This window comes from Leucoraja erinacea, unplaced genomic scaffold, assembly GCF_028641065.1.
Source record: "Leucoraja erinacea ecotype New England unplaced genomic scaffold, Leri_hhj_1 Leri_205S, whole genome shotgun sequence".
Lineage (NCBI taxonomy): Eukaryota > Metazoa > Chordata > Chondrichthyes > Rajiformes > Rajidae > Leucoraja > Leucoraja erinaceus.
The window spans coordinates 34,633-62,008 of NW_026576106.1; the positions used below are offsets into that span (position 1 = coordinate 34,633).

General features: G+C 48.7%; 1 protein-coding gene across 3 annotated transcripts; it reads left to right on the forward strand.

Annotated features, from left to right (window-relative positions):
• On the forward strand, positions 1-27,376 carry LOC129716305 (noelin-3-like). Of its 3 annotated transcripts, none has more exons than XR_008726620.1 (7): positions 1-126; positions 3,855-3,998; positions 7,017-7,172; positions 14,622-14,841; positions 19,158-19,264; positions 23,645-27,048; positions 27,100-27,376. XR_008726620.1 is itself a non-coding variant. In XM_055666170.1 (6 exons), exons 1-6 carry the CDS (start codon positions 58-60, stop codon positions 24,338-24,340), a joined length of 1,392 nt encoding a protein of 463 aa, XP_055522145.1. In that variant the 5' UTR covers positions 1-57; the 3' UTR covers positions 24,341-27,055. The 3 variants fall into 3 exon arrangements, 1 of the variants encoding a protein (XP_055522145.1); XR_008726621.1 differs by having other exon boundaries at positions 23,645-26,999; positions 27,209-27,376; XM_055666170.1 differs by lacking the exon at positions 27,100-27,376 and having other exon boundaries at positions 23,645-27,055.

Below are 27,376 nucleotides of genomic sequence, written 5' to 3' on the forward strand. Positions count from 1 at the left end.
AGCGGGCCGGAGCTGACCAACGGGCGGAACGGCGCCGGAGTCGGGCTGCGGACCGGGATGTGGGCGGTGTGGAGGCGAGGCGGCTCCGGGCTCCTCTTGTTACTGCTGACGGTGCAGGGCGTCCGGGTGAGTGGGGGGAGTGATGGGGATGGGGGTGGGGGGGGTTGGGGATGGGGGGGGGGGAGGGGGGGGATGGGGGGTGGGGGGAGTGTGGGGGAGTGGGGGGGGAGTGAGGGCGCTGGATAGCCGGAGGGGGAGGACATGTGAGAATTGGGGAGGTTGAACAAGAGTAGGGGGCATTGGGCGGGGGGTTGGAGAAATGGTGGGGGTTTGGGCAAAGGGGGGGGGGGCGGTCAACACGGGGTGGGGGGGTTGTTGGGGTACGGCTGAGGATGAGGTTGGGGGCGGTGACGGGTCCGGTGAGGGGGGGCGGCCGGTTTGACCAAAGATCTTAGAGCGAAGATCTCCGCTATAAGATCTTTGGGTTTGACCGCCGCTGGATGCGCATTCTGTCGCCAGTCCGTGTGTGTGTGTTTGGGAGTGTGTGTGTGTGTGTCTCTGTGTGTGTGGTTGTGTGTGTGTGACTGTGTGTGTGTGTGTCTCTGTGTGTGGGAGTGTGTGTGTGTCTCTGTGACTGTGTGTGGGAGTGTGTGTGTGTGTGACTGGGAGTGTGTGTCTCTGTGTGTGTGACTCTGTGTGGGAGTGTGTGTGTGTCTCTGTGACTGTGTGTGGGAGTGTGTGTGACTGTGTGGGAGTGTGTGTCTCTGTGTGTGTGACTCTGTGTGGGAGTGTGTGTCTCTGTGTGTGTGACTCTGTGTGGGAGTGTGTGTGTGTCTCTGTGTGTGGGAGTGTGTCTCCCACACACACTCACGCAGACTTCCTCTCTCTCTCTCTCTGTCACTATCTGTCTCCCTGTCTCGCTCCGTCCCGTTCTCTGTCGGTTTTGTATCCCTGTGTCTCTCTTTACATGTCTCTCTTTACATGTCTCTCTCCACAGTACTACCAGTCTCTGTTCTCTGCCTGTCTCTCCCTCCGTCCCCCTCTCCCTCTCCCCTCTTCCCGGCACATCCCAGCCTCTGAGAAACCACCTAAACAAATTGCTTATCAACACGGGGGTGATCCGTAGTGAAGCCGGGGTCACCGTCTGTAATTGTCACAAGATCTGTCTATCTGCGGGAGGGGTCAGCTCAGACTCAGCAATGTAGAGCCAATGCCCCAAACATCATCTCACAAACTATAAATAGAGCCGCAAACAGCATTGGAACAGGCCCTTCAGCCCACCAGGTCTGTGCTAACCCATTTTATACTTCCGACATTAGCTTCCCTCAGACCCCACCCCCTCACCCACACACACTGGGGCCCCAAGACTACACCCCTCACCCACACACACTGGGGCCCCAAGACTACACCCCTCACCCACACACACTGGGGGGTCCAGACCCCACCCCTCACCCACACACACTGGGGGGGCCCAGACCCCATCCCTCACCCACACACACTGGGGCCCCAAGACTACACCCCTCACCCACACACACTGGGGGGTCCAGACCCCACCCCTCACCCACACACACTGGGGCCCCAAGACTACACCCTCACCCACACACACTGGGGACCCAAGACTACACCCCTCACCCACACACACTGGGGGGTCCAGACCCCACCCCTCACCCACACACACTGGGGGGCCCCAGACCCCACCCCTCACCCACACACACTGGGGCCCCAAGACTACACCCCTCACCCCACACACACTGGGGCCCCAGACTACACCCTCACCCACACACTGGGGGGCCCAAGACTACACCCCCTCACCCACACACACTGGGGGCCCCCAGAGACTACACCCCTCACCCACACACACTGGGGCCCCAAGACTACACCCCTCACCCACACACACTGGGGGGTCCACTACACCCCACCCCTCACCCACACACACTGGGGCCCCAAGACTCAAACCCCTCACCCACACACACTGGGGGGGTCCAAGACCCACCCTCACCCCACACACACACTGGGGGGCCCAAGACTACACCCCTCACCCACACACACTGGGGGGTCCAGACTCAACCCCTCACCCACACACACTGGGGGGTCCAGACCCCACCCCTCACCCACACACACTGGGGGCCCCAGACCCCACCCCTCACCCACACACACTGGGGCCCCAAGACTACACCCCTCACCCACACACACTGGGGCCCCAAGACTACACCCCTCACCCACACACACTGGGGGGTCCAGACCCCACCCCTCACCCACACACACTGGGGGGTCCAGACCCACCCCTCACCCACACACACTGGGGCCCCAAGACTACACCCCTCACCCACACACTGGGGGGCCCAAAACCACCCCCCCCACCCACCCCCACGGGGGCCCCAAAACCACACCCCTCACCCACACACACTGGGGCCCCAAAACCACACCCCTCACCCACACACACACACTGGGGCCCCAAGACTACACCCCTCACCCACACACACTGGGGGGTCCAAGACTACACCCCTCACCCACACACACTGGGGCCCCAAGACTACACCCCTCACCCACACACACTGGGGCCCCAAGACTACACCCCTCACCCACACACACTGGGGGGTCCAGACTCAACCCCTCACCCACACACACTGGGGGGTCCAGACCCACCCCTCACCCACACACACTGGGGCCCCAAGACTACACCCCTCACCCACACACTGGGGGGCCCAAGACTACACCCCTCACCCACACACACTGGGGGGGTCCAGACTCAACCCCTCACCCACACACTGGGGGCAACTAACCCAACGACTTTGCACATCTTTGGGATGTTGGAGGAAACCCACATGGTCATAGGGAGAACGTGCAAACTCCACATAAACAGCAGTGGAGATCAGGATTGAAGTTGGGTCACCGGAGTTTTTAACCGTGTTTCACAAACTTGTGGAGGCCTGTCCCAGGATTGTGTCTGGAGTCACCAAACCCAGGGGGAGGAAAGGGCAGTATGGGTGCTGGAGGGGGAGAGGGGACTCAAACCCTACTTGCTCTAAACATATTTACAAAACAGACCATTCAGAAAGAGCCACACAGCATGGAATCAAGCCCTTCAGCCCAACTTGCCCATACTAACCCCCACATAAACTAGTCCATGGAAACAGGCCCTTCAGCCCAACTTGCCCACACTCGCTCCACATAAACTAGTCCATGGAAACAGGCCCTTCAGCCCAACTTGCCCATACTAGCCCCACATAAACTAGTCCATGGAAACAGGCCCTTCAGCCCAACTTGCCCACACTCGCCCCACATAAACTAGTCCATGGAAACAGGCCCTTCAGCCCAACTTGCCCATACTAGCCCCACATAAACTAGTCCATGGAAACAGGCCCTTCAGCCCAACTTGCCCACACTCGCTCCACATAAACTAGTCCATGGAAACAGGCCCTTCAGCCCAACTTGCCCATACTAGCCCCACATAAACTAGTCCATGGAAACAGACCCTTCAGCCCAACTTGCCCATACTAGCCCCACATACACTAGTCCTACCTGCCTGCATTTGGCCCATATCCCTCTAAACCTATCCATGTACCTGCCCAACTGTGTTTTTAATATTGTGAGTACCTGCCTCAACTGCCTCCTCTACATTTACCCAGTGTAATTCCCTCATGATCTTATACACCTCAATAAGATCACACCTAATCCTCCTGCGCTCCAAGGAATAAAATCCCAGTCAGCCTAACTCAGGCCCCTGCGTCCTGGCAACATCCTTGTAAATCATCCCTGTCCCTTTTCCAGCTTATCACCATCTTTCCTACAACAGGATGATCCACATTGCTCACAATCCTCTCCATGTGATCTGTTGCACCTTGTCTCTGCAGTCTGTCAGGCTGAGGGATGGATGGCAAGTCTACAGCTCTGCGCAGGACCCTGGTGGACGATGCATCTGCACTGTGGTGGCTCCAGAGCAGAACCTGTGCTCCAGAGATGCACGGACTAAGCAGCTCCAGCAACTCCTGGAGAAGGTAGGCTCCTCTTGGTGGCGTGCTGTCACACTTTCAGTTTAGTTTATTGTCCCGTGTACCGAGGTACAGTGAAAAGCTTTTGCTGCGTGCTATCCAGTCAGCAGAAAGACAATACATGATTACAATCGAGCCGTCTACAGTGTACAGATACAGGATAAAGGGAATAACGTTTAGTGCAAGGTAAAGCCAGTAAAGTCCGATCAAGGATAATCCAAGCGTCACCAATGAGGTAGATAGTAGTTCAGGACCGCTCTCTGGTTGTGGTAGGATGGTTCAGTTGCCTGATAACAGCCGGGAAGAAACTGTCCCTGAATCTGGAGGTGTGCGTTCGTTTTCACACTTCTGTACCTCTTGCCCGATGGGAGAGGGGAGAAGAGGGAGTGACCGGGGTGAGACTGGTCCTTGATGATGCTGCTGGCCTTGCCGAGGCAGCGTGAGGTGTAGATGGAGGCGATGGAAGGGAGGTTGGTTTGTGTGATGGTCTGGGCTGCGTCCACAACTCTCTGCGGTTTCTTGCGGGTCTTGGACGGAGCTGTTCCCAAACCGTGCTGGGATGTATCCCGATAAAATGCTGTGAGTGGTGGCCATAGATTGTCATAACACAGTTTAGGGCAGCAAGGAACAAGATTGGAGTTCCTAATACAACAAACAATACTCCACTTTGGGGCAGCAAATGGTGTATTTGGTAAAGTCACAGCCTCATAGTTCCAGAGATTCAGGTTTGGATCCAGATCTACAGTGCTGTCTATGTGGCACTTGCACGCTCTCTCTATGACTGCATGGTTTCCTCTCACATAGTCGTAGAATGATGCCGCATAGAAACAGGCCCTTCAGCTGAACCTGTCCATGTATAACTGGGCTAGACACAGTCATTAATAAAGACTGGACTCAGAACTGATCCCAGCTAATTGGCTGCGGTAAAACATCTCAAGTATATGTGTGAGTGTTAGAGTCTTGGCAGGGAAGGTGGGGGAAATAAAATGGGATTAGTACAAAAGGGGCTGGTGTTGCAAGAAATATTGGCCAGCGTGGACGGGTTGGGTCTGAAGGCCTGTTTCTACTTATTGTCTATTGTCTAACACAGAAACAGTCCTTTCATCCCAACTAATCTATAGTGACCAAGTGTCTGTTTGAGCTAGTGCCAGTTCCCTGTATGTTGCTCATATCCCACTAAACCTTTCTCATCCACGTACCTGTCAAGGTGTTCAAGTACCTGCCTCAACTACTTTCTTTGGCAGCTCATTTCAAATACCAACTATCTGGAGTAGCACGGTGGCGCAGTGGATAGAGTTGCTGCCTCAGAGACCCAGATTTAATCCTGACTACGGGTGCTGTCTGCACAGAGTTTCTATGTTCACCCTGTGTCCGCATACAATACCGTTTATTTGTCATTTGAACCTCACATGAAGTTCAAACGAAATGTTGTTTCTGCAGTCATACAAATAAAGAACCAAGACACACACCAACACAATTTACACAAACATCCATCGCAGTGAATCTCCTCCTCACTGTGATGGAAGGCAAAGTCTTGTCTCTCCCCTGCTCTCCATTCTTCTCCCGATGTTTAAGTCAAAGCCCCCGGCGGGCGCTAGCAAGTCCCACGGCCACTTACAGCCGCGCCAGGCAATGTAAGGCCCTGCCCCGGGTCATCCTCAACCCTGCAATTCGAGTGGGAGAAGTCGCCGTTGCCGGTGCCCCATGAAGCGGTCTCCCACTGGGGACCCGCGAGCTCCCGGTGTCGCCGTCCACCGGAGTGGGGTCACAGCAGCGCGCCACCACAGCTCTCCACGCTCCGAAGCCGGCCAGCTCCACAATGGTAGATCCGCGGCTCCGCCGGTTCCGTGACTTGAGCCCCCAGGTCGTTCCAGTTGGAGGCCGCTCCACGGTGCCAGGCTCCAACGGCAACGGAGACCCGACAGGGAAAAGGTCGGGTCCCTGTACAGGGAAGAGATTTAAAAGTTTCCCCCACCCGCCCCCCGCCCCCGCACAGTTAAAAACACACTACAAACTATACCCTCAACAGGACAATGAATAAATAAATAAATAAACAAAAACAGACGGACAGCAGAGGCCACTGTGACATCGGTCGTGCCGTCCACCGGCATGAGTTGTCTCCGGGTGCTCCGGTTTCCTCCCACACTCCAAAGACATAAAGGTTCGTAGGTTAATTGGTTTCGGTAAAGATTGTAAATTGTCCCTATTGTGAGTAGGATAGTAGTTACAAAATAAGTCACAAAATTCTTAAGGGGTTGGACAGGCTAGATGCAGGAAGATTATCCCCGATGTTGGGGAAGTCCAGAACAAGGGGTCACAGTTTAAGGATAAGGGGGAAATATTTTAGGACCGAGATGAGGAAAACATTTTTCACACAGAGAGTGATGAATCTGTGGAATTCTCTGCCACAGAAGGTAATTGAGGCCAGTTCATTGGCTATATTTAAGAGGGAGTTGGATGTGGCCCTTGTGGCTAAAGGGATCAGGGGGTATGGAGAGAAGGCAGGTACAGATACTGAGTTGGATGATCAGCCATGATCACATTGAATGGCGGTGCAGGCTCGAAGGGCTGAATGGCCTACTCCTGCACTTATTGTCTATGTTTCTATGATAGTGTTAATGATCGGGGATCGCTGGTCGGCGTGGACTCGGTGGGCCGAAGGGCCTGTTTCAGCACTAAACTAAACTGCCCCTCAGATTGATGTAAATTGTTTTTCCTCTAATCTTAAACCTCTAGTTCTTGTTTACCCACCCTGGAACAAATCTGGGTAAAACCCATGGTGATGGAAACACTCAGCAGGTCAGTCAGCATCTGTGGGGTACAAACAGGAAGAGAGTTCACATTTCACATTTGGAACCTTCTGGCAGAACTGATGGAGTGTCGTGAAAGGTATTCAAGCTGAAATTAAAACTAATTGCTTTCTCCACAGGTGCTTCCCAGCCCGCTGAGTGTTCCTGCATTTTCTCTTAGTTTGTTGAGTTTCCGGCATTTTTGATTTCCAACCTGACTTCTGCTTGGCATTAGGTGCAGAACATGTCTCAATCTATTGAAGTTCTGAATCTAAGGACCCAGAGGGACTTCCAGTACGTCTTGAAAATGGAAAGTCAAATGAAAGGAATGAAGGGCCAGTTCCATCAAATCGAGGACAATCGAAAGACAATGATGTCGAGGCATTTCCAGGTACGATGGCAACAAGGTGGTGGGTACAAGAGGGTCAAGTGGTGAGGTGTTATTCTGACCACGGGTCTGTGACCAACACTGTTCTATAGACAATAGGTGCAGGAGTAGACGATTCAGCCCTTCGAGCCAGCACCGCCATTCAATGTGATCATGGCAGTACCCCGTTCCTGCCTTCTCCCCATACCCCCTGACTCCGCTATATTTAAGAGCCCTATCTAGCTCTCTCTTGAAAGTATCCAGAGAACCGGCCTCCACCGCCCTCTGAGGCAGAGAATTCCACAGACTCACAACTCTCTGGGTGAAAACGTTTTCCTCATCTCTGTTCTAAATGGCTTACCCTTTATTCTTAAACTGTGGCCCCTGGTTCTGGATTCCTCCAACATCGGGAACATGTTTCCTGCCTCTAGCGTGTCCAAGCCCTTAATAATTTTATATGTGTCAATGAGATTCCCTCACATCCTTCTAAACTCCAGAGTGCACAAGCCCAGCTGTTTCATTCTATCAACATATGACAGTCCCGCCATCCCGGGAATTAACCTTGTGAACCTATGCTGCACTCCCTCAATAGCAAGAATGCAGGGCTGCCAACATTGGGTGAGAGTTGGGAGTGAGAAATTGCGAGGGACCAAGAAGGAGGGAGCATATCGACCGAGGTGTGGGGGAGGGTGTGGAAGGGGGGCAGTCTCCCCTGTCATTGGTATGGAGCTTTTGCATTTTTCAATTTGAAATTGTGCAATTTGGTTCATACTGTAGCGAGTCTTTTAACTTACACTTGAATGCAATATTTATGCTTTAAATTGGATTAGCTATGAATAAGGTGAGGCCTAATTACATTCCACAGTAGAGCCAGACTCTGATCAACAGGTGCAGCACATGAATGATCTTATGTATGGAAATCAGATTATAATCAAACAATTGCTCCATGTTGACCAACCTGGGTCTCACTGCACACCTGGTACTACACCTGACCCTGACTCCTGTTGCATACCTTCTCTCATTCCTGACCCTGAGTCCATCCTTACACCTGGCCCCCTATTCTACCCTGATCATAGCTGCTTACCTGCTTAGGTTCCCAGTGCTGAACACTCCCATTGTCCCAGCTTTGACTGCACACCTAGTACTTTTCCAGACCTTGACTCTGGATACACACTTGGCCTTGTTCCTAGCCCCTCTGCACTGACAATATATCCGGCCCACACATAAACCCCATATCTGACCCCCTGGACTTAACCTAATATGTTCAAGTCCACAGGTGCTTATCTAATGCAGTAATCTTTTATGGGGCACTTCACAGAGAATTTTTTATAACAAAATTTGCAACATCCATTGGCTTCCTTGTTATCTAACATGCTAGTTACTTTGTCAAAGAAGTCATCAGTTGGTTGAAAACAATTTCTCATCCATAAAATTATACGCACTCAGCTGTATAAGTATTCTGTTACTATTTCTTTCATTTTCCAACCAAACTGTCCTGAAATCATTTTCACCCCTAATATTTTCAGTATTTTGCTGTCTTTCTCTCAGCTGGGACTTTTCCAAAATGCAAAGTCCAATTACTATATATTTAAGCAATATTATTCTATTAAATGTGATCTTGAGAGTACATAATATTTTCTGTGGTATTCATAACACAACAATGATAAAAAGATCTTTGTTTTGATTGTACCTACCAACATGCGTATATTATTATATTACAGTTAATATGTACCGAGGGCAAATTTATGTTCCAATGCTCCCCATTCCCAATTACTTTAACATTGAAGTGATTGAAATCCAAGTGAAGTATAAATGGCATCAGAAAAATAAAACCTCCGGAATGGATGATATTCATTACATGGTTGGTTGGAGTCAGTATCAGCACAATTACTATATTAAGCTTTGAATCTTCGGATGTCCTGGTTCAAGCTAAAACTAAAGACAAATAATAACCTCCTCACACATTCCCCTGCAAGTATCTCTGTCACTCCTTTAAAATATTCCCCTTCTTTGAACAAGCTCTTAGACATCGCATCTGAATCAGTTTCCATCTGATTACACTCCTTGAGGATGTTCATCTACGTGTTCAATTAATAAAACAACGAGATTGGGGACATTTCTATTCTACCTGTCAAAAGAATTTGGGGGGGTGGGTTAGAAATAGTCAGTGAGGTAAACAAACATAATAGTTGAGTGGCAAATGATAATAATGCTACCATCCCAATATTTAACTGAAGGAAATAATGGGTTATCAGGGCTGTATGTTTTGACAGACAGCCTGACACCTTGCATGTCATTTTAATATTACACTTATCCCATCCCCCTGGATATTCCGGATTAATAAATTAAGGTTTTGTCAACTAATTACAAATCAGGCTAATTACAAATCAATACAATTAGCCAACTCCGAAACATGAAGTGCTGAGCATTGGGATCCAGACATTACGGACAACTGGCCTCAGTTCCCCGCTCACATCTGGCAGTGTTCTCTGTCTGAACCAGGGGCCACGGAGCGTTTTTCAAAGTGGGGAGGCTGAGCGATCACTGATCACTGGCTTTGGGGGCACCATGCATGAATGCTTCAAAATCAAGTGGTCGAGTTTTATTGCCATATACTCAAGCATAGAAAATAGATGCAGGAATAGGCCATTCGGCCCTTCGAGCCAGCACTGCCATTCAATATGATCATAGCTGTTCATCTAAAATCAGTACCACTTTCCTGTTCTTTCCCCATATCCCTTGATTTCGCTAGCCCCAAGTGCTAAATATAACTCTCTCTAAATAAAACATCCAGTGAATTGGCCTCCACTGCCTTCTGTGGTAGAGAATTCCACAGATTCACAACTCTCTGGGTGAAGAAAGTTTGTCCTCATCTCAGTCCTAAATGGCCTATCCCTTATTCTTAAACTGTGACCCCTGGTTCTGAACTTCCCCAACATCGGGAACATTTTTCCTGCAGTTATAGTTAGTGAAAATCTAGCAGGCAAGCAGGAAGCTTTCTCCAACCACCCCCATTTGAAGGCCACTATCTTCCACCGTTTCTACCCAGTGCTTGGTACTGACTTTCAGCAGCCATTGGTTGTCCTCCAGGATGCACCGAGCCACAGCCGGTCACCAGGATGAATTGGGTGCAGAGACTCTCACGGCAGTGGCGCAATGCTTCCGACGGCCTCTTGCATTGAGGCTGCTCCATGGCGGGAGCTGCAGCCCGGCAAACACTTGCCAGCCCGGCAAACACTCGCCAGCCCGGCAAACACTCGCCAGCCCCGGCTCCCCGTCTGCATCTGCCCCCGCCGCTGCTTCTATCCCTCCCTCAGCCCCGGCCCTCCAACACCCGCGGCACATGCAGTTGATAAGCGTTTTTATATTTTTCGTTGAACACAGAATTTCTCACGACAGAGCGTAAGAAATTTGTGATCAGTGAGAGCGTGAGAATTTGGCCAAATGCGTGATTCTCACGCTCAATGCGTGAGAGTTGGCAGCCCTGAGAATGTTCTTCCTCAAATTTGGAGACCAAAACTGCACACAATACTCCAGGTGTGGTCTCACTTCAGCCCTGTACAACTGCAGAAGGACCTATTTGCTCCTATACTCAACTCCTCTTGTTATTAAGGCCAACATGCCATTTGCTTTCTTCACTGCCTGCTGTACCTGCATGCTTACTTTCAGGGACTGATGAACAAGGACCCCCAGATCCTGTTGTACTTCCCCTTTTCCCAACTTGACACCATTTAGATAATAATCTGCCTTCCTGCCTTCCTGTTTTTACCACCAAAGTGGATAACCTCACATTTATCCACATGAAACTTCATCTACCATGCATCTACCCATTTAAACAACCAGTCCAAGTCACCCTGCATCCTCATAACATCCTCCTCACGGTTCACACTGCCTCCCAGCTTTGTGCCATCTGCAAATTTGCTAAAGTTACTTTGAATCCCTTCATCTAGATAATTAATGTATATTGTAAATAGCTGCGGTCCCACTGGTCACTGCTGGTCCAGCACCGAGCCTTGCGCACCGAGCCTTGCGGTACCCCACTGGTCACTGCTGTCCCAGCACCGAGCCTTGTGGCACTCCACTCATCCTTCCTCAAATTAGGGGACAAAAACTGCACACAGTACTCCAGGTGCGGTCTCACCAGGGCCCTGTACAACTACAGTAGGACTTCCTTACTCCTAAACTCAAATCCTCCGGCAATGAAGGCCAACATGCCATTAGCTCTGTTGCACTTTCATGAGTTAAACCAGGGCAGGACTGACACGGTAAATGACGGGGTCCTGGAGAATGTTGTAGAGCAGAGACACCTGGGAGTATAAGTATATCATTGTCTGAATGTGCAAACAGATAGACAAGGTGATGAAAAGTCAGGACAATGAGTACATGACATCCATCATCTGACAACTGAACAAGACTAGGTGAGACCAGAAGTATTGGCTGTTGTTTTACTAACCCAGCTTTTGGGAAGGATGTCATTTTTCTTGAAAAGGTGCAGACAAGATTTGTGGGTTGTTACCAGGAATGGAGGGCCTGAGTGAGAAGGAGAAGTGGGCTTGCTTGGGATTTATGGAGTGAAGGAATGATTGGCTGGATGGTTATACAAGTATGCCAGGCTGAGATTATAAGTGAATGGTCCTTCTCCAAGGATGGGGGAGTATATAACGAAAGCCCATCTGAACAACAGGTGTCACATGGAGGGTGGTGGGTTTGTGGAACAAGCTGCTACAGAAGATGTACAGTTACAACATTTAAAATACATGTGTATAGATGATGGATGGGTAAGGTTTCCAGAGATATGGGCCAAACCTAGGCAAATGGAATTAGCTCAGATATATAATTTGGTTAGGATGGACAAGTTGGGCTGAAGGGCCTGTTTTCATTCTGTACAACTATGACTAATTTTGTTCAGAGATACAGCATGGAAAGGTCCTTTAGCCCATCGAGTCCATGCTTACCATCAATCACCCATTCACAATATGGAGCAGCACCACATATTTCGCTTGGGTAGTTTACACCCCAGCGGTATGAACATTGACTTCTCCAATTTCAGGTAGTCCCTGCTTTCTCCCTCCTTCCCCTCCCCTTCTCAGCACTCCCACAGCCCACTGTCTCCACCTCTTCCTTTCTTCTTCATCCCCACATCAGTCTGAAGAAGGGTCTAGACCCGAAACATCACCTATTTCCTTCGACCCATAGATGCTGCCTCACCCGCTGAGTTTCTCCAGCATTTTTATCTACCACCCATTCACAATAGTTCTGTTATCCCATTTTCTCATCAAATCCTACACACTAGAGGCCAATTAACTTTTATGCACTGTTTGATTTAGGGAGATCAAATATAAGGGGAAAGTATGCAGCAAATGTATATAAATGTATGCTAGGAACATTGGTGGGATTTTTTAGGGTGTAAATCCACAGCTTCCTGCATGTGGCAATACGTGGATGAATGATGGCATGTTTCCTTCATCGGCAGGGGCACTGATTGTAAAAGTTGCAACTTTGCAGCCCTGTGCACATTTGTGGTTGCAACACACCTGGAGGTTGCAGAGACTGCAGAAGAGGTTTACAAGAATATTGCCTGGTTTGTCTGAGCCATAAGGAGAGGCAATAGACAATAGGTGCTGGAGGAGGCCATTCGGCCCTTCGAGCCAGCACTGCCATTCACTGATCATGGCTGATCATCCCCAATCAGTACCCCATTCCTGCCTTCTCCCCATATCCCCTGACTCTGCTATCTTTAAGAGCTCTATCTAGCTATCTCTTGAAAGTATCCAGAGAACCGGCCTCCACCGCCCTCTGAGGCAGAGAATTCCACAGACTCGCCACTCTCTGGGTAAAAAAGTGTTTCCTCGTCTCCGTTCTAAATGGCTTACCCCTTATTCTTAAACTGTGGCCCCTGGTTCTTTATCAAATGTAGCAAATTATGAGAAGCATAAATGGGGTCTTTCACCCAGGGTGGAAATATTAAGAGAGAGCTAGATAGGGCTCTTAATGATAGTGGAGTCAGGGGATATGGGGAGAAGGCAGGAACGGGGTACTGATTGTGGATGATCAGCCACGATCACATTGAATGGCGGTGCTGGCTCGAAGGGCTGAATGGCCTCCTCCTGCACCTATTGTCTATAGAGGGCAGTATAAGGTGAGATGGGGAAGATTTAAAGGACCTTTACAAGACTAATGCATGCGGGTGCCTGGAACTCGTTGCTAGCAGTGGTGGTGGAGATAAAACAGCAACATCCGAGAGGCATTTAGCACATGACAGGCAGAGACTAGAGGGACACAAGGTGCTGGTGTAACTCAGCGGGACAGGCAGCATCTCTGGAGAGACGGAATGGGTGACGTTTCAGGTCAAGAGTTTTCTTCAGACTGAGAGGCAGGGTAAAAGGAAAGGAGAAATATTCTGGTTGATTACTGCGCAAACACCTCATCTCGCGCAGAGATATGAAAGGATAAGGTGTGAAAACCTTACATCAAAGCGGACAAAGCTCAAGGAGAATGTAGAATAGATGATAGTTAGCTAAGGGAAGGTAACAACGAGACATACAATGTAATCAGGCAGACAGTCAGACTGGTGGGATAGTCTGGAATGGAGGGACAGGGTCCATGTACCGGCAAAGATGATTGGCATCATGTCCAGCACAGACATGGTGGGCTGAATGGCTGTTTCTGTGCTGTACTGTTCCCTGGTAAATACAAGATGCTGGGGTAACTCAGCGGGACAGGCAGCATCTCTGGAGAGAAGGAATGGGTGATGTTTTGGGTTGAGACTGAAATCTGAAGACTGAAGAAGAGTCTCAACCCGAAATGTCATCCATTCCTTCTCTCCAGAGATGCTGCCTGTCCTGATGAGGTACTCCAGCATTTTGTGTCTATCTTTGAATTAAACCAGCATCTGCAGTTCCTTCCCACACTGTACTGTTCCCTGTTCCAAGTAAATCCAAGAAGCCGATTGTGATGTGCAGGAAGGAACTGCAGATGCTGGTTTAAACCGGAGATAGACACAAAGTGCTGGAGTAACTCAGCGGGTCAGGCTGCAACCCTGAAGAGATGGAATAGGTGATGTTTTGGGTCGAGACCCTTCTTCAGACTGTGTCAGGGGAAAGGGAAACGAGAGATAGGGATGCTGATATATAGAATGATGATAAAGGAAACAGGTCATTGTTAGCTGTGGGCTAAGTGAAAACGAGTTACAGACAATGAGACTCAACAAGTCGACTCTGAAGGATGGGGAGAGGGAGGGTTACTTGAAGTTAGAGAAATCAACAATCATACTGCTGGGGTGTAAGCTGCCCAAGCAAAATATCAGGTGCTGTTCCTCCAGTTTGCGTTTGGCCTCACTCTGACAATGGAGGAGGCCCAGGACACTAAGTTAAAGTGTTTGGCAGTCGGGAGATCAGATGGGTCCAGGCGGACTGAGTGAAGGTGTTCACTGATCCAGCTTTTTGTGTGTAAGCTACTTGTGATGACTTGCAGGAGCTGAAGGTGAAGATGCGTGAGCTCCTGCCACTGATCCCAGTACTGGAGCAGTACAAGACTGACAGCAAGCTCATTCTACAGTTCAAGGAGGAGGTGAGGAACCTGTCAGCCATGCTGACCAGCATCCAGGAGGAACTGGGTGTGTTTGATTATGAGGAGCTGCACCAGAGAGTGTTGAACCTTGAGACCAGGCTCCACGACTGCATGAAAAAACTCTGTGAGTACACAATATCTCTCCTGCTCATGAAGGAAGGCATGTGGAAAACCTCTCACGTCAACCTGACCATCTCATAATCCTAGTCACCGTGACACAGGCCCTTCAGCCCATCATACCAACCCTCAACCACCCATTAACACTAATTACCGAGTCAGATACACTAACCCTTCACAAATCCCATTTTATTGTTTCCACATTTCCATCAACCCTCCTGTAAATGACTCGATTGTAAATGTATTGTCTTTCTGCTGACTGGTTAGCACGCAACAAAAGCTTTTCACTGTACCTCGGTACACGTGACAATAAACTAGACTGCCTATACACTCCATCACTCCTGTGCACAGAAGGGGCAATTTACAGTGGCCTGTTAACCCACCAACCTGCACAGCTCTGAGATGTGGGAGGGAAGTGGAGCACCTGGGGCGAACCCACGCAGTCACAGAGAGAACATCAAACCGCAGGGGAAATGTCACAAGTGGTGAGGAAGACAAATGGCATCTTGGTCGTTATTGCAGGAGTTGAGAAATATGGAACTTACAAAATTCTTAAGGGGAAGTAGCTATTCCTGAAACTGGTTGTTGCAGTCTTCAGGCTCCTGTACCTTCTACCTGAAGGTAGCAGGGAGATGAGTGTGTGGCCATAAAATTTATGAAAGGTAAATCATGTCTGACGAATCTTATAGAATTTTTCGAGGATGTAACTAGTAGAGTGGATAAGGGAGAACCAGTGGATGTGTTATATCTGGACTTTCAGAAGGCTTTCGACAAGGTCCCACATAAGAGATTAGTATACAAACTTAAAGCACACGGTATTGGGGGTTCAGTATTGATGTGGATAAAGAACTGGCTGGCAGACAGGAAGCAAAGAGTAGGAGTAAACGGGTCCTTTTCACGATGGCAGGCAGTGACTAGTGGGGTACCACAAGGCTCAGTGCTGGGACCCCAGCTATTTACAATATATATTAATGATTTGGACGAGGGAATTGAATGCAACATCTCCAAGTTTGCGGATGACAAGAAGCTGGGGGGCAGTGTTAGCTGTGAGGAGGATGCTAGGAGGCTGCAAGGTGACTTGGATAGGCTGGGTGAGTGGGCAAATGCATGGCAGATGCAGTATAATGTGGATAAATGTGAGGTTATGCACTTTGGTGGCAAAAACAGGAAAGTAGACTATTATCTGAATGGTGGCCGATTAGGAAAAGGGGAGCTGCAACGAGACCTGCGTGTCAAAGCAAATGGTATGTTAGCATTCATAGCAAAAGGATTTGAGTATAGGAGCAGGGAGGTTCTACTGCAGTTGTACAGGGTCTTGGTGAGACCACACCTGGAGTATTGCGTACTGTTTTGGTCTCCTAATCTGAGGAAAGACATTCTTGCCATAGAGAAAGTACAGAGAAGGTTCACCAGACTGATTCCTGGGATGTCAGGCCTTTCATATGAAGAAAGACTGGATAGACTTGGCTTGTACTCGCTAGAATTTAGAAGATTGAGGGGGGATCTTATAGAAACCTACAAAATTCTTAAGGGGTTGGACAGGCTAGATGCAGGAAGATTGTTCCCGATGTTGGGGAAGTCCAGAACAAGGGGTCACAGTTTAAGGATAAGGGGGAAATCTTTTAGGACCGAGATGAGAAAAACATTTTTCACACAGAGAGTGGTGAATCTCTGGAATTCTCTGCCACAGAAGGTAGTTGAGGCCAGTTCATTGGCTATATAATGACCTATTCCTGCACCTATTTTCTATGTCTGTCTATGTTTCTAATAAGGAGTAAGCCATTTAGAACGGAGACGAGGAAACACTTTTTCTCACAGAGAGTGGTGAGTCTGTGGAATTCTCTGCCTCAGAGGGCAGTGGAGGCGGGTTCTCTGGATGCTTTCAAGAGAGAGCTAGATAGGGCTCTTAAAAAATAGTGGAGTTAGGGGATATGGGGAGAAGGCAGGAACGGGGTACTGATTGGGGATGATGAGCCATGATCACATTGAATGGCGGTGCTGGCTCGAAGGGCCGAATGGCCTCTACTCCTGCACCTATTGTCGATTGTTTGGGTGGGTTCACTGTGGGGTCTATGATGACCTCTCCGTTGTTGGTGCCGACATCTCTCCACCTATTGTCTCTTGTCTATTCAGATTGAGTCTGCTTTCTAGGATCAATCCCAGAGCCCTACCATTCACTGTAAAAATGCCACACTTCCTTGTCACAAAGTGCAGCACCTCGCACTTATCCAAATGAAACTCCTGTCTTTGATCCAATTACCAAGTTGAACAAGATCCCACTAATTCCTAGGTAGACAAAAATGGTGGAGAAACTCAGCGGGTGAGACAGCATCTGGAGCAAAGGAATAGGTGACGTTTCACCTATTTCCTTCGCTCCATAGATGCTGCCTCACCCGCTGAGTTCCTCCACCATTTTTGTCCACCTTCCATTTTTCCAGCATCTGCCGTTCTTTCTTAAACACCACTGTAATTCTTGATAGGACACCACTAGTCACAGGGCTTCACCACGTAAACCAACCAACCAACCCTCAGCTTCCCACCATTTGTATCGTTAGCTCCAACTACAAAATGCAAGAGTAACATAAAAATGTAAAACATAGACAATAGGTGCAGGAGGAGGCCATTCTGCCCTTCCAGCCAGCACCGCCATTCAATGTGATCATGGCTGATCATCCAGAATCAGAAACTGTTCCTGCTTTCTCCCCATATCCTTTGATTCCATTAGCCCTAAGAGCTAAATCTAACTCTCTCTTGAAAACATCCAGGGAATCAGCTTCCACTGCCTTCTGAGGCAGAGTATTCCACAGATTCACAACTCTCTGGGTGAAATTTTTCTTCATCTCAGTTCTAAATGGCCTACCCCTTATTCTTAAACTGTGACCCCTGGTTCTGGACTCCCCCAACGTAGGGAACATTTTTCCTACATTTAGCCTGTCCATCCCCTTAAGAATTTTATATGTTTCTATAAGATACCCTCTCATCCTTCTAAATTCCAGTGAATACAAGCCCAGTCTTTCATCATACGACAGTCCCGCCATCCCGAGAATTAACCTGGTGAACCTAGGCTGGCACTCCCTCAATAGCAAGAATGCCCTTCCTCAAATTAGGACCAAAACTGCACACAATACTCCAGGTGCGGTCTCACCAGGGCCCTGTACAACTGCAGTAGGACCTCCTTGCTCCTAAACTCAACTCCTCTTGCTAACTGAATGGGTTAGGCACCATCTGTGGAGGGAATGGGTGTGAATGTTTTGGTTCTGGACCTTTCTTCAGGCTGATTGTAGCAGGGTGATAAATCTGGCAAAGAGGTGGTGGTGGGACTAGCGATATGTGGGTACAGGTGGCAGGGGTCTGATTGGCAGATGGGTGGAGTAAGTGACAAAGGATGTAAATGAAAGAGAGACAAAAGGCTGTCCGATTATGGAGAGGAGTGAAATGTAAAGACAGAGTGAGGGATATAGGTCGAGGGTTGGGACGTCATGGTGGGAGGAATGGGTGCATATTCGGGTTAGGGAGGCATAGAGAGAGGGAAAGTTGGGTGTAACTTGACATTGGAGATTTCAATCTTCCCCAGCGGAATATGAGGTGCTGCTAACATGAGTTCCTTGTGCCTCCTGTCTGTATCTCATGTGATTTAACTCTCCAGAGAAGCCTCCATGCTGAACCATGCTGGACAATATGGACTATGTCCACCACCCTGCACTCATCAACCTTCACACAATGACATTTGTTAAGCACCATCTCCCAACTATAAAACCATGCTGACTATCCTTGATTCATTCCCATCTTTCCAAATGAATGTGTATCTGATCCCACAGAATCCTCTCCAGTAACATTGACCACAGATGTAAGGCTTACGCTGGCTACAATGTCCACCCAGCTTTATCCTTGCTGCTCTTCCTAAATATAGAGGCATAACATTAGGCTTAATCTTCTGGCACCACATCCATGTCTACCAATGATCATATATCTAAGTCAGGACTCCTGTCATTTCTCTCTGGCTTCCCTCAGGATGTTTGGATCAGCCCCTGGACATTTATCTACCTTCATGCATTTCCAGACGTCCATCACCTGTTGTAACATCACCTGTGGTGACGTGCCATTAACTGTCTTGAGTCACTAGGGTACCTTGCATACCTTGGATATACAGACCAGAGTGTCACTGTGACTGGTCACATTCATAAAGCTTTACTTCCTTCATTCCTTCCTCCAGTTGCATGGTTACACAGTGAAGCTATCCATGGAGAGACCAGGGGGCTGCTTGCACCGTGTGTGTGAGTAACAGATCACCTGCAGAATTAATGAGTGTAAATTATTTTGCAGCATGTGGCAAACTGATGAAGATCAGTCTCCCGATCACAGTGAAGGCCTCTGGGACCAGGTTCGGGGCATGGATGACTGACCCTCTCGCGGCACTGACAGAGGACAAGGTTGGTGCGGGGCTGGGGGAGGGGCTGGTGCTGGGGCTGGGTGGAGGATGTGGGTGGGGGGGAGGTCGGTGGGAGGGGTAGTGATGGGCGGTAGGTGGGGGCTGGTGATGGGTGGGTTTGGTGGGTGGGGGGGGGTAGTGATCAGTGTTGGTGTGGGTGGGGGTGGTCATGGGTGGGGGGGTGGGGATGGGGGGGTTGGGGATGGATGGGGGGGGTTGGGTGGGGGTTGGCGATGGGTGGGTGATAGAGCTTCTTGCCATAGAGGGAGTATTCTTGCCATAGAGGGAGTACAGAGAAGGATTTCCCCTTTATCCTTAAACTGTGACCCCTTGTCCTGGACTTCCCCAACATCGGGAACAAACTTCCTGCATCTAGCCTGTCCAACCCCTTAAGAATTTTGTAAGTTTCTATAAGATCCCCTCTCAATCTCCTAAATTCTAGAGAGTATAAACCAAGTCTATCCAGTCTTTCTTCATAAGACAGTCCTGACATCCCAGGAATCAGTCTGGTGAACCTTCTTTGCACTCCCTCTATGGCAATAATGTCCTTCCTCAGATTTGGAGACCAAAACTGTACGCAATACTCCAGGTGTGGTCTCACCAAGACCCTGTACAACTGTAGTAGAACCTCCCTGCTCCTATACTCCTTTTGCTATGAAAGCTAACATACCATTCGCTTTCTTCACTGCCTGCTGCACCTGCATGCCTACTTTCAATGACTGGTGTACCATGACACCCAGGACTCGCTGCATTTCTCCTTTTCCTAGTCGGCCACCATTGAGATAATAGTCTGCTTTCCTGTTTTTGCCACCAAAATAGATAACCTCACGTTTATCCACATTATACTGCATCTGCCAAACATTTGCCCACTAACCCAGCCTATCCAAGTCACCTTGCAGTCTCCTAGCATCCTCCTCACAGCTAACACTGCCCCCCAGCTTAGTGTCATCCGCAAACTTGGAGATATTGCCTTCAATTCCCTCATCCAGATCATTAATATATATTGTAAATAGCTGGGGTCCCAGCACTGAGCCTTGCGGTACCCCACTAGTCACTGCCTGCCATTGTGAAAAGGACCCGTTTACTCCTACTCTTTGCTTCCTGTTTGCCAGCCAGTTCTCTATCCACATCAATACTGAACCCCCAATACCGTGTGCTTTAAGTTTGCATACTTTAGGACCTAGACGAGAAAAACATTTTTCATACAGAGAGTGGTGAATCTGTGGAATTCTCTGCCACAGAAAGTAGTTGAGGCCAGTTCATTGGCTATATTTAAGAGGGTGTTAGATGTGGCCCTTGTGGCTAAAGGGATCAGGGGGTATGGAGAGAAGGCAGGTATGGGATACTGAGTTGGATGATCAGCCATGATCATATTGAATGGCGGTGCAGGCTCGAAGGACGAATGGCCTACTCCTGCACCTATTTTCTATGTTTCTATGGGTGGGTGGGGATGGGCGGGGGGATGGGTGAGGGGGGGGGGTACTCAGGCAGGTGAACAGTGGAGGGAGGAGTTCCACTGACCAGATGCTCTTGTGGCGGAGTTTGGTCACACTGCATGAAACAGGCTCTTGGGCCCACGGACACTATGCTGACCATCAAGAATCATTCAATATGGAAACATTTGATCCCCAATCTAATGAGACAAGACTTTCTCCCACCAAGCCGTGTTGACTGTCCCTGGTCCACTGTACATGGGTGACGTGGCGTGAGTCTGTCTCCTCTATGTTCCCTGTCACTGGTTTACCAACCTCCAGTTACTTCTTACATAAGGGGGCAACATTGGGTCTCCTCCAGTCATGCCGTACCCTCCCTGTGACCCCAGCCATCTCCATCCCACCTTGGGATAGACCTCAGCCACCCTGGGGAGTCTCCACTCTGATGATTCTTGAACCTTCTCAACACTGAGCTGCTCTACAACATCAGTGTACTCGTGACCTATAACCCTCGTTCTGGTAAATATAGAGATGTGTCCATGATGACCTTGTCCAAACAAGGTTGGCCTCCGCTTCCTCAGGTGACCTTCTCTTGCCCTGTCTAACCCTCGTGCTCCTAATAAGCTTACAAAATGTTGTGGATTCTCCCTATTCTGCCAAGAATATGCCACGGTACTCAGCGCCCTCCTCGTTTATTCCTTACCTCCAGTGTTAATGCCTCCACTTTGGAATAAATAGGCCTTTCAGGAAGTGGGGCTGATGTACAAAGGGATCAGTGCTTGTGCCCGAGCTACTACAGGGCAAACCAATCATCCCTCAGATTCTTCAGGAATCCAGATGTGTTGGCATTTGGCTATCGCAACCAGAGAACAGTCCTGAACTACTATCTACCTCATTGGTGACCCTCGGACTATCCTTGATCGGACTTTACTGGCTTTACCTTACACCAAAAGTTATTCCTTTATCATGTGTCTATACACTGTGGACGGCTCGATTGTAATCATGTCTTGTCTTTCCGCTGGCTGGATAGCACGTAACAGAAGCTTTTCACTGTACCTCGGTACACAGGACAATAAACTAGACTAAAGTGCTGAATCCTGCACTCCTCCTGAATCACCAGGGCCCTTTCCCCACACTCCCTTTAGACTTGCTGGGGCCGTTTCAATGCTCTTCCTTTAATGGAGTGACTTCATTGGAAAGTTTACTGTACTGCCGTGCAACATCTTAAAGAAGAAGTGATTTCAGTGTGACGGTGTATAAACAGGAGTCGATCCGATGGTCTGGAAAGTGCACAAGGTTCTGTGTGTGCCGGGTTAATGGAGTTTTGTTTTGTTTTGTTGGCCACAGTTGAAGCGGATGAGAGAATGTGTAGGAATGAAGACTTTCAGAGGGCATAGCCTCAGAATTAAAGGACTTCATTTAGGAAGGAGATGAGGAGGAATTTCTTTAGTCAGAGGGTGGTGAATCTGTGGAATTCTTTGCCACAGACGGCTGTGGAGGCCAAATCAGTGGATATTTTTACGGCAGAGATAGATAGATTGTTGATTAGTACGGGTGTCAGGGGTTATGGGGAGAAGGCAGGAGAATGGGGTTAGGAGGGAGAGATAGATCAGTCATGATTGAATGGCCGAGCAGACTTGATGGGCCGAATGGCCTAATTCTTCTCCTATCACATATGACCATATGAACTGCAGAATCTGGTTTTAAACCGAAGAGACACAAAAAGCTGGAGTAACTCAGCGGGTCAGACAGCATCTCCGGAGTAAAGGAATGGGTGACGAGTCGAGACTCTTCTTCCGACCGAGAGTTAGGGGAAAGGGAATGAGAGATATAGATGGTGATATGGAAAGATACTAGACCAACTGGGACCCATTGGGAGGCCTGGACCCCAATGTAAACCGTTCCCTAATGCAATATTGCACCACTAACCCGTAGCCCCCACGGGAGGCGTGGTCCCCAACTCAACCCATTGCCAAACGTAAGATTCTAGCATTCCCCTGCCTCCCCCAGCACTGGACTTTAAAAAAATTCAAATTGCACTTCCCCAATTGCAATACCAATTCACCCTCCCCCTCCTTTCCTGTCAGGAGTTGGAGTAAGTGATGTATGATGGCAACATTGTTGTAAATGTCAGGTGGAGGACCGTGAGATTCCATTCAGGTGACAAGTTGGTGGAAGCACAGTGTTCCTGTAATGCAAATTTGTACCGAAGTTTGTTGGAAGCTGGTGCAGCAAGGATTTTAACAGTAAAAATCCTGTTAAAGTTGGCTTTTGTTAAACCTGGAAATATCAATAACTTGTGAAATATAACATAAAATCTGGAAGAAACTTGATTAGACTGACGACGGGAAAAAGCTGACTAAGATTCTGCAAAAAGATTTGCGCTATTGTGTACCATTTTGGCGTAACTCCTTGAGATCACAGACAGACAAACAAGTTGAGTCTTTTAATAGTATATAATAGTATATATAACAAAGGAATATTCCTCTTATCGAGTCCACACACAAGATTAGATGTTGTTCAGCCAGAGTTGAACACACCACTCGATATCTGCATACAATGGTGTCTGTCTTGAGCTTCTTGTGTGCGGTGGTGGAAAGATTGGTGGAAACAGGGCCACAACGTGAACGCTATTTCCTTCACCCCAACAAAGGAATGCAAAAACGATATGCAAAAACGTAATGATGATAAAATGAAACAGGCCATTGGTAGCTGTGGGCTAGCTGAAAATGAGTTAAAGACAATGAGACTCAACAAGACAACTTTGAAACTAGCACAATGACTTGGATGGGAGAGGGAGAGAGAGAGAGGGGGGATGCAAGGGTTACTTGAAGTTAGATAAACCGCTGGGTTGTAAGCTGCCCAAGCAACATACAGTATGAAGCATGTAAGAGTGAGTTCTGACTAGGGTTGCTGGTAACTGTGACTCTGCTTGGGATTTCTCCTAGGTGTGGTACATGGATGGCTACACGAGCAGCAAGGTGGTGCGGGAATACCAATCCATGGCAGACTTTGTGAGCGGAGAGGATTACCGGCTGTTCCGCCTGCCGTATTCCTGGGCTGGCACCAATCACCTGGTCTATAATGGCTCCCTCTACTTCAATAAGTATCAGAGCAACACGTTGGTCAGGTACAACTTCCAGTCAGGATCCGTGCAGGCCCAGCGTAGCCTGGAGTACGCAGGCTTCAATAACGTGTACCCGTATACATGGGGGGGGTTCTCAGACATCGACCTGATGGCCGACGAAGGAGGGGTCTGGGCAGTCTATGCCACCAATCAGAATGCGGGCAACATCGTGATCAGCCAGTTGGACAGCCAGTCGCTGGAGGTACAGCGCAGTTGGAACACGGGCTACCCCAAGAGGAGTGCTGGAGAGGCGTTCATGATCTGTGGCACTCTGTACGTCACCAACTCACACCTGACTGGTGCCAAGGTCTACTACGCTTACTCCACCAAGACATCCAACTATGAGTACATCGACATCCCCTTCCATAACCAGTACTTCCACATCTCCATGCTGGACTATAACGCCAGAGACCGCACGCTGTATGCCTGGAACAATGGCCACCAGGTGCTGTTCAACGTCACTCTGTTTCATGTCATCCACACCCAGGAAGACATGGCATCTCCCAAAGAGCAGTAACTGCCACAAACTTCCCACCTGTCCAAGATTTGCAATCCTTCCTTTTCTTGGAGTGAGTTTTTCATAAAATAATGCCGAGGCTTCGATCTAGGTCTGTGTGTAAAGCGTGTGTAAGTATAGCTGTGCTACTGGAGGTAAATCCTATCCATCCATCATCATCAACATGACTGCAGTAACACTCAGATCATCCTGCACACTCCAGCTCAGGAGGTGTCTGACAGGCAGATTCCCCACACTGTTGGATGTTACCACAACTAATGCACCAACACACGTTTAATTCACTCTATTAGCAATCACACAGCATAATACATTATCCGATCAACACAGTGAGGATAAAGGGAGGTGAACACAAAATGCTGGAGTAACTCAGCGGGAGAGGCAGCATCTCTGGAGAGAAGGAATGGGTGACGTTCCGTGGTCGAGACTGAAGAAGGGTCTCCACCCGAAACGTCACCCATTCCTTCTCTCCTGAGATGCTGCCTGTCCCGCTGAGTTACTTCAGCTTTTTGTGTCTATCTTCAAAATATGCGGTGCTGTTCCTCCAATTTGTGTGTGGCCCTGGAAATGGGTTCCGTGAGTTTGAAGGAAGTGTGGGAAATGGGCCCAGGATGTGTTTAAAGTTAGCGAGGGAAAGTATAAAGTGAACAGCTTCAGGGCTGGGCTCTTAGTTGAGTTTCAGTGGGGAATGAGAAACTGGGTCCTCTTGTGGACAAAGGGAGCATAGCATCAAATGTGAAATGAGACTATGAACAGGGCCCCTGTATGTTCGAGGGGGGAGTGAGAAACAGGACCCCTGTTGCTGAAGGAAATTCTTGCTATAGAGGGAGTACAGACAAGGTTCACCAGACTGATTCCTAGGATGGCAGGACTTTCATATGAAGAAAGACTGGATAGACCCGGCTTGTACTCGCTAGAATTTAGAAGATTGAGGGGGGATCTTATAGAAACTTACAACATTCTTAAGGGGTTGGACAGGCTAGATGCAGGAAGATTGTTCCCGATGTTGGGGAAGTCCAGAACAAGGGGTCACAGTTTAAGGATAAGGGGGAAATCTTTTAGGACCGAGATGAGAAAAGCGGTGACTCTCTGCCACAGTAGGTAGTTGAGGCCAGTTCATTGGCTATATTTAAGAGGGAGTTAGATGTGGCCCTTGTGGCTAAAGGGATCAGGGGGTATGGAGAGAAGGCAGGTACAGGATACTGAGTTGGATGATCAGCCATGATCATATTGAATGGCGAATGGTGCAGGCGCGAAGGGCCGAATGGCCTCTACTGCACCTATTTTCTATGTTTCTATGTTTCAAGGGGGCCCAGGAGACGACCACGAGATAACCACCGTGGAGGTAAAGGGAGAGTGCGAATCAGCACAGTGGAATATCTGAATCTACTGCAAGTGCTTTTGTGAAGTGGACCATGTCATGTTTAGTTCATTCATCTTTCATCTAAAAGTTGGATTGACCCATTCTGGAGTTTAAATTGACAATGTATATTGTTAATGTGCACTTTAATGGAATTGGCCGTTTGTGATGAATCAGCACTCCAATGGTTTAGTACAGGCCATCCATAATGATCCACCCTGGGATTGGAGTGTTGTATCAGTACAAGTGGTGAAAGAAATTGTTAGCGTATTCCTCAATGTTTAGGATGAAGGATAATCTTATTGACAGGACACGGTAGATGTTGAGATGCTCAAGGAAGTTTAAGCTACAACTTTGTAAAGCTTTGGTCAGGCCACAAGTGAACGATTGTGTGCCGTTATGGTTACCACATCACAGCAAGGTTGTGATTGGACTGGAGATTCACCAGGGAGTTGCATGATCACATTGAATGGCGGTGCTGGCTGGAAGGGCCGAATGGCCTACTCCTGCACCTATCGTCTATTGTTGCCTGGGATGGAAAGTTTTGGTGATGAGGAGAGACGGTGGGGACTGCGTTTGTTTCGCTCAGACTAGATGAGGCCATGGAGGATGGTGATGAAGGTGGACAGAATGATGAGGGGAGATAATGAGAAACTTTTTCACCATGGCGGAGGTATCTGAATTTAAATGGCATGTTCTTATGGTAAGGACTAGAAATATAGACCATAGGAGCAAGAGTAGGCCATTCAGCCCATTGAGATGCTCCACCATTAATGGCTGATGGTGCATACACAGCTCTCTTGCTATATCCATAATCCCTCAGTCCTAAACTTCCTCAATATATTTCATGATTAAATCCTCACCACTGTCTAATTAGAGCAAAATTGGTTTTAAGCGGTTTTCTCCGTAAAAGTGAGACACCAAAGCAGCCAACTTCTAGGACCATGTGTGTTTCTTTATATAAAGCAATGTTTTTATAAGATCGTTGCAGCAAGTACGTGTGTCTGACAAATGTTTTTTTAACTTTCCTGCTTGCTTATTGCTTTTTCCAGACCGGACTGATGTGGTCAAACACTTTTGGTCAATGTCTGTCTGTGTGTAAAGTGTAAAAAGTTTATTCATGTTGATCATTTGAAGAATATCATTCTAAATGTTACACAGACTGGCATTTCATTCCAATGTCGTGTCAAAGCTCATTCAATTTTTAATACAACATGTCATTCCTAATGTGATTAATAAATGTCCTTACTGGAAACATCATTTATCACGTGTTCACTTACAGGCCTGGGTGTCCAGCTCCAGGTCCCTGGGTGTCCAGCTCCAGCTCCAGCTCCATGGTGTCCAGCTCCAGGTCCCTGGGCTCCCTGGTGTCCAGCTCCAGCTCCCTGGTGTCCAGCTCCAGGTCCCTGGGTGTCCAGCTCCAGCTCCCTGGTGTCCAGCTCCAGGTCCCTGGGTGTCCAGCTCCAGGTCCCTGGGTGTCCAGCTCCAGGTCCCTGGGTGTCCAGCTCCAGGTCCCTGGGTGTCCAGCTCCAGCTCCAGGTCCCTGGGTGTCCAGCTCCAGCTCCAGGTCCCTGGGTGTCCAGCTCCAGCTCCAGGTCCCTGGGTGTCCAGCTCCAGCTCCAGGTCCCTGGGGGCCCAGCTCCAGCTCCAGGTCCCTGGGTGTCCAGCTCCAGCTCCAG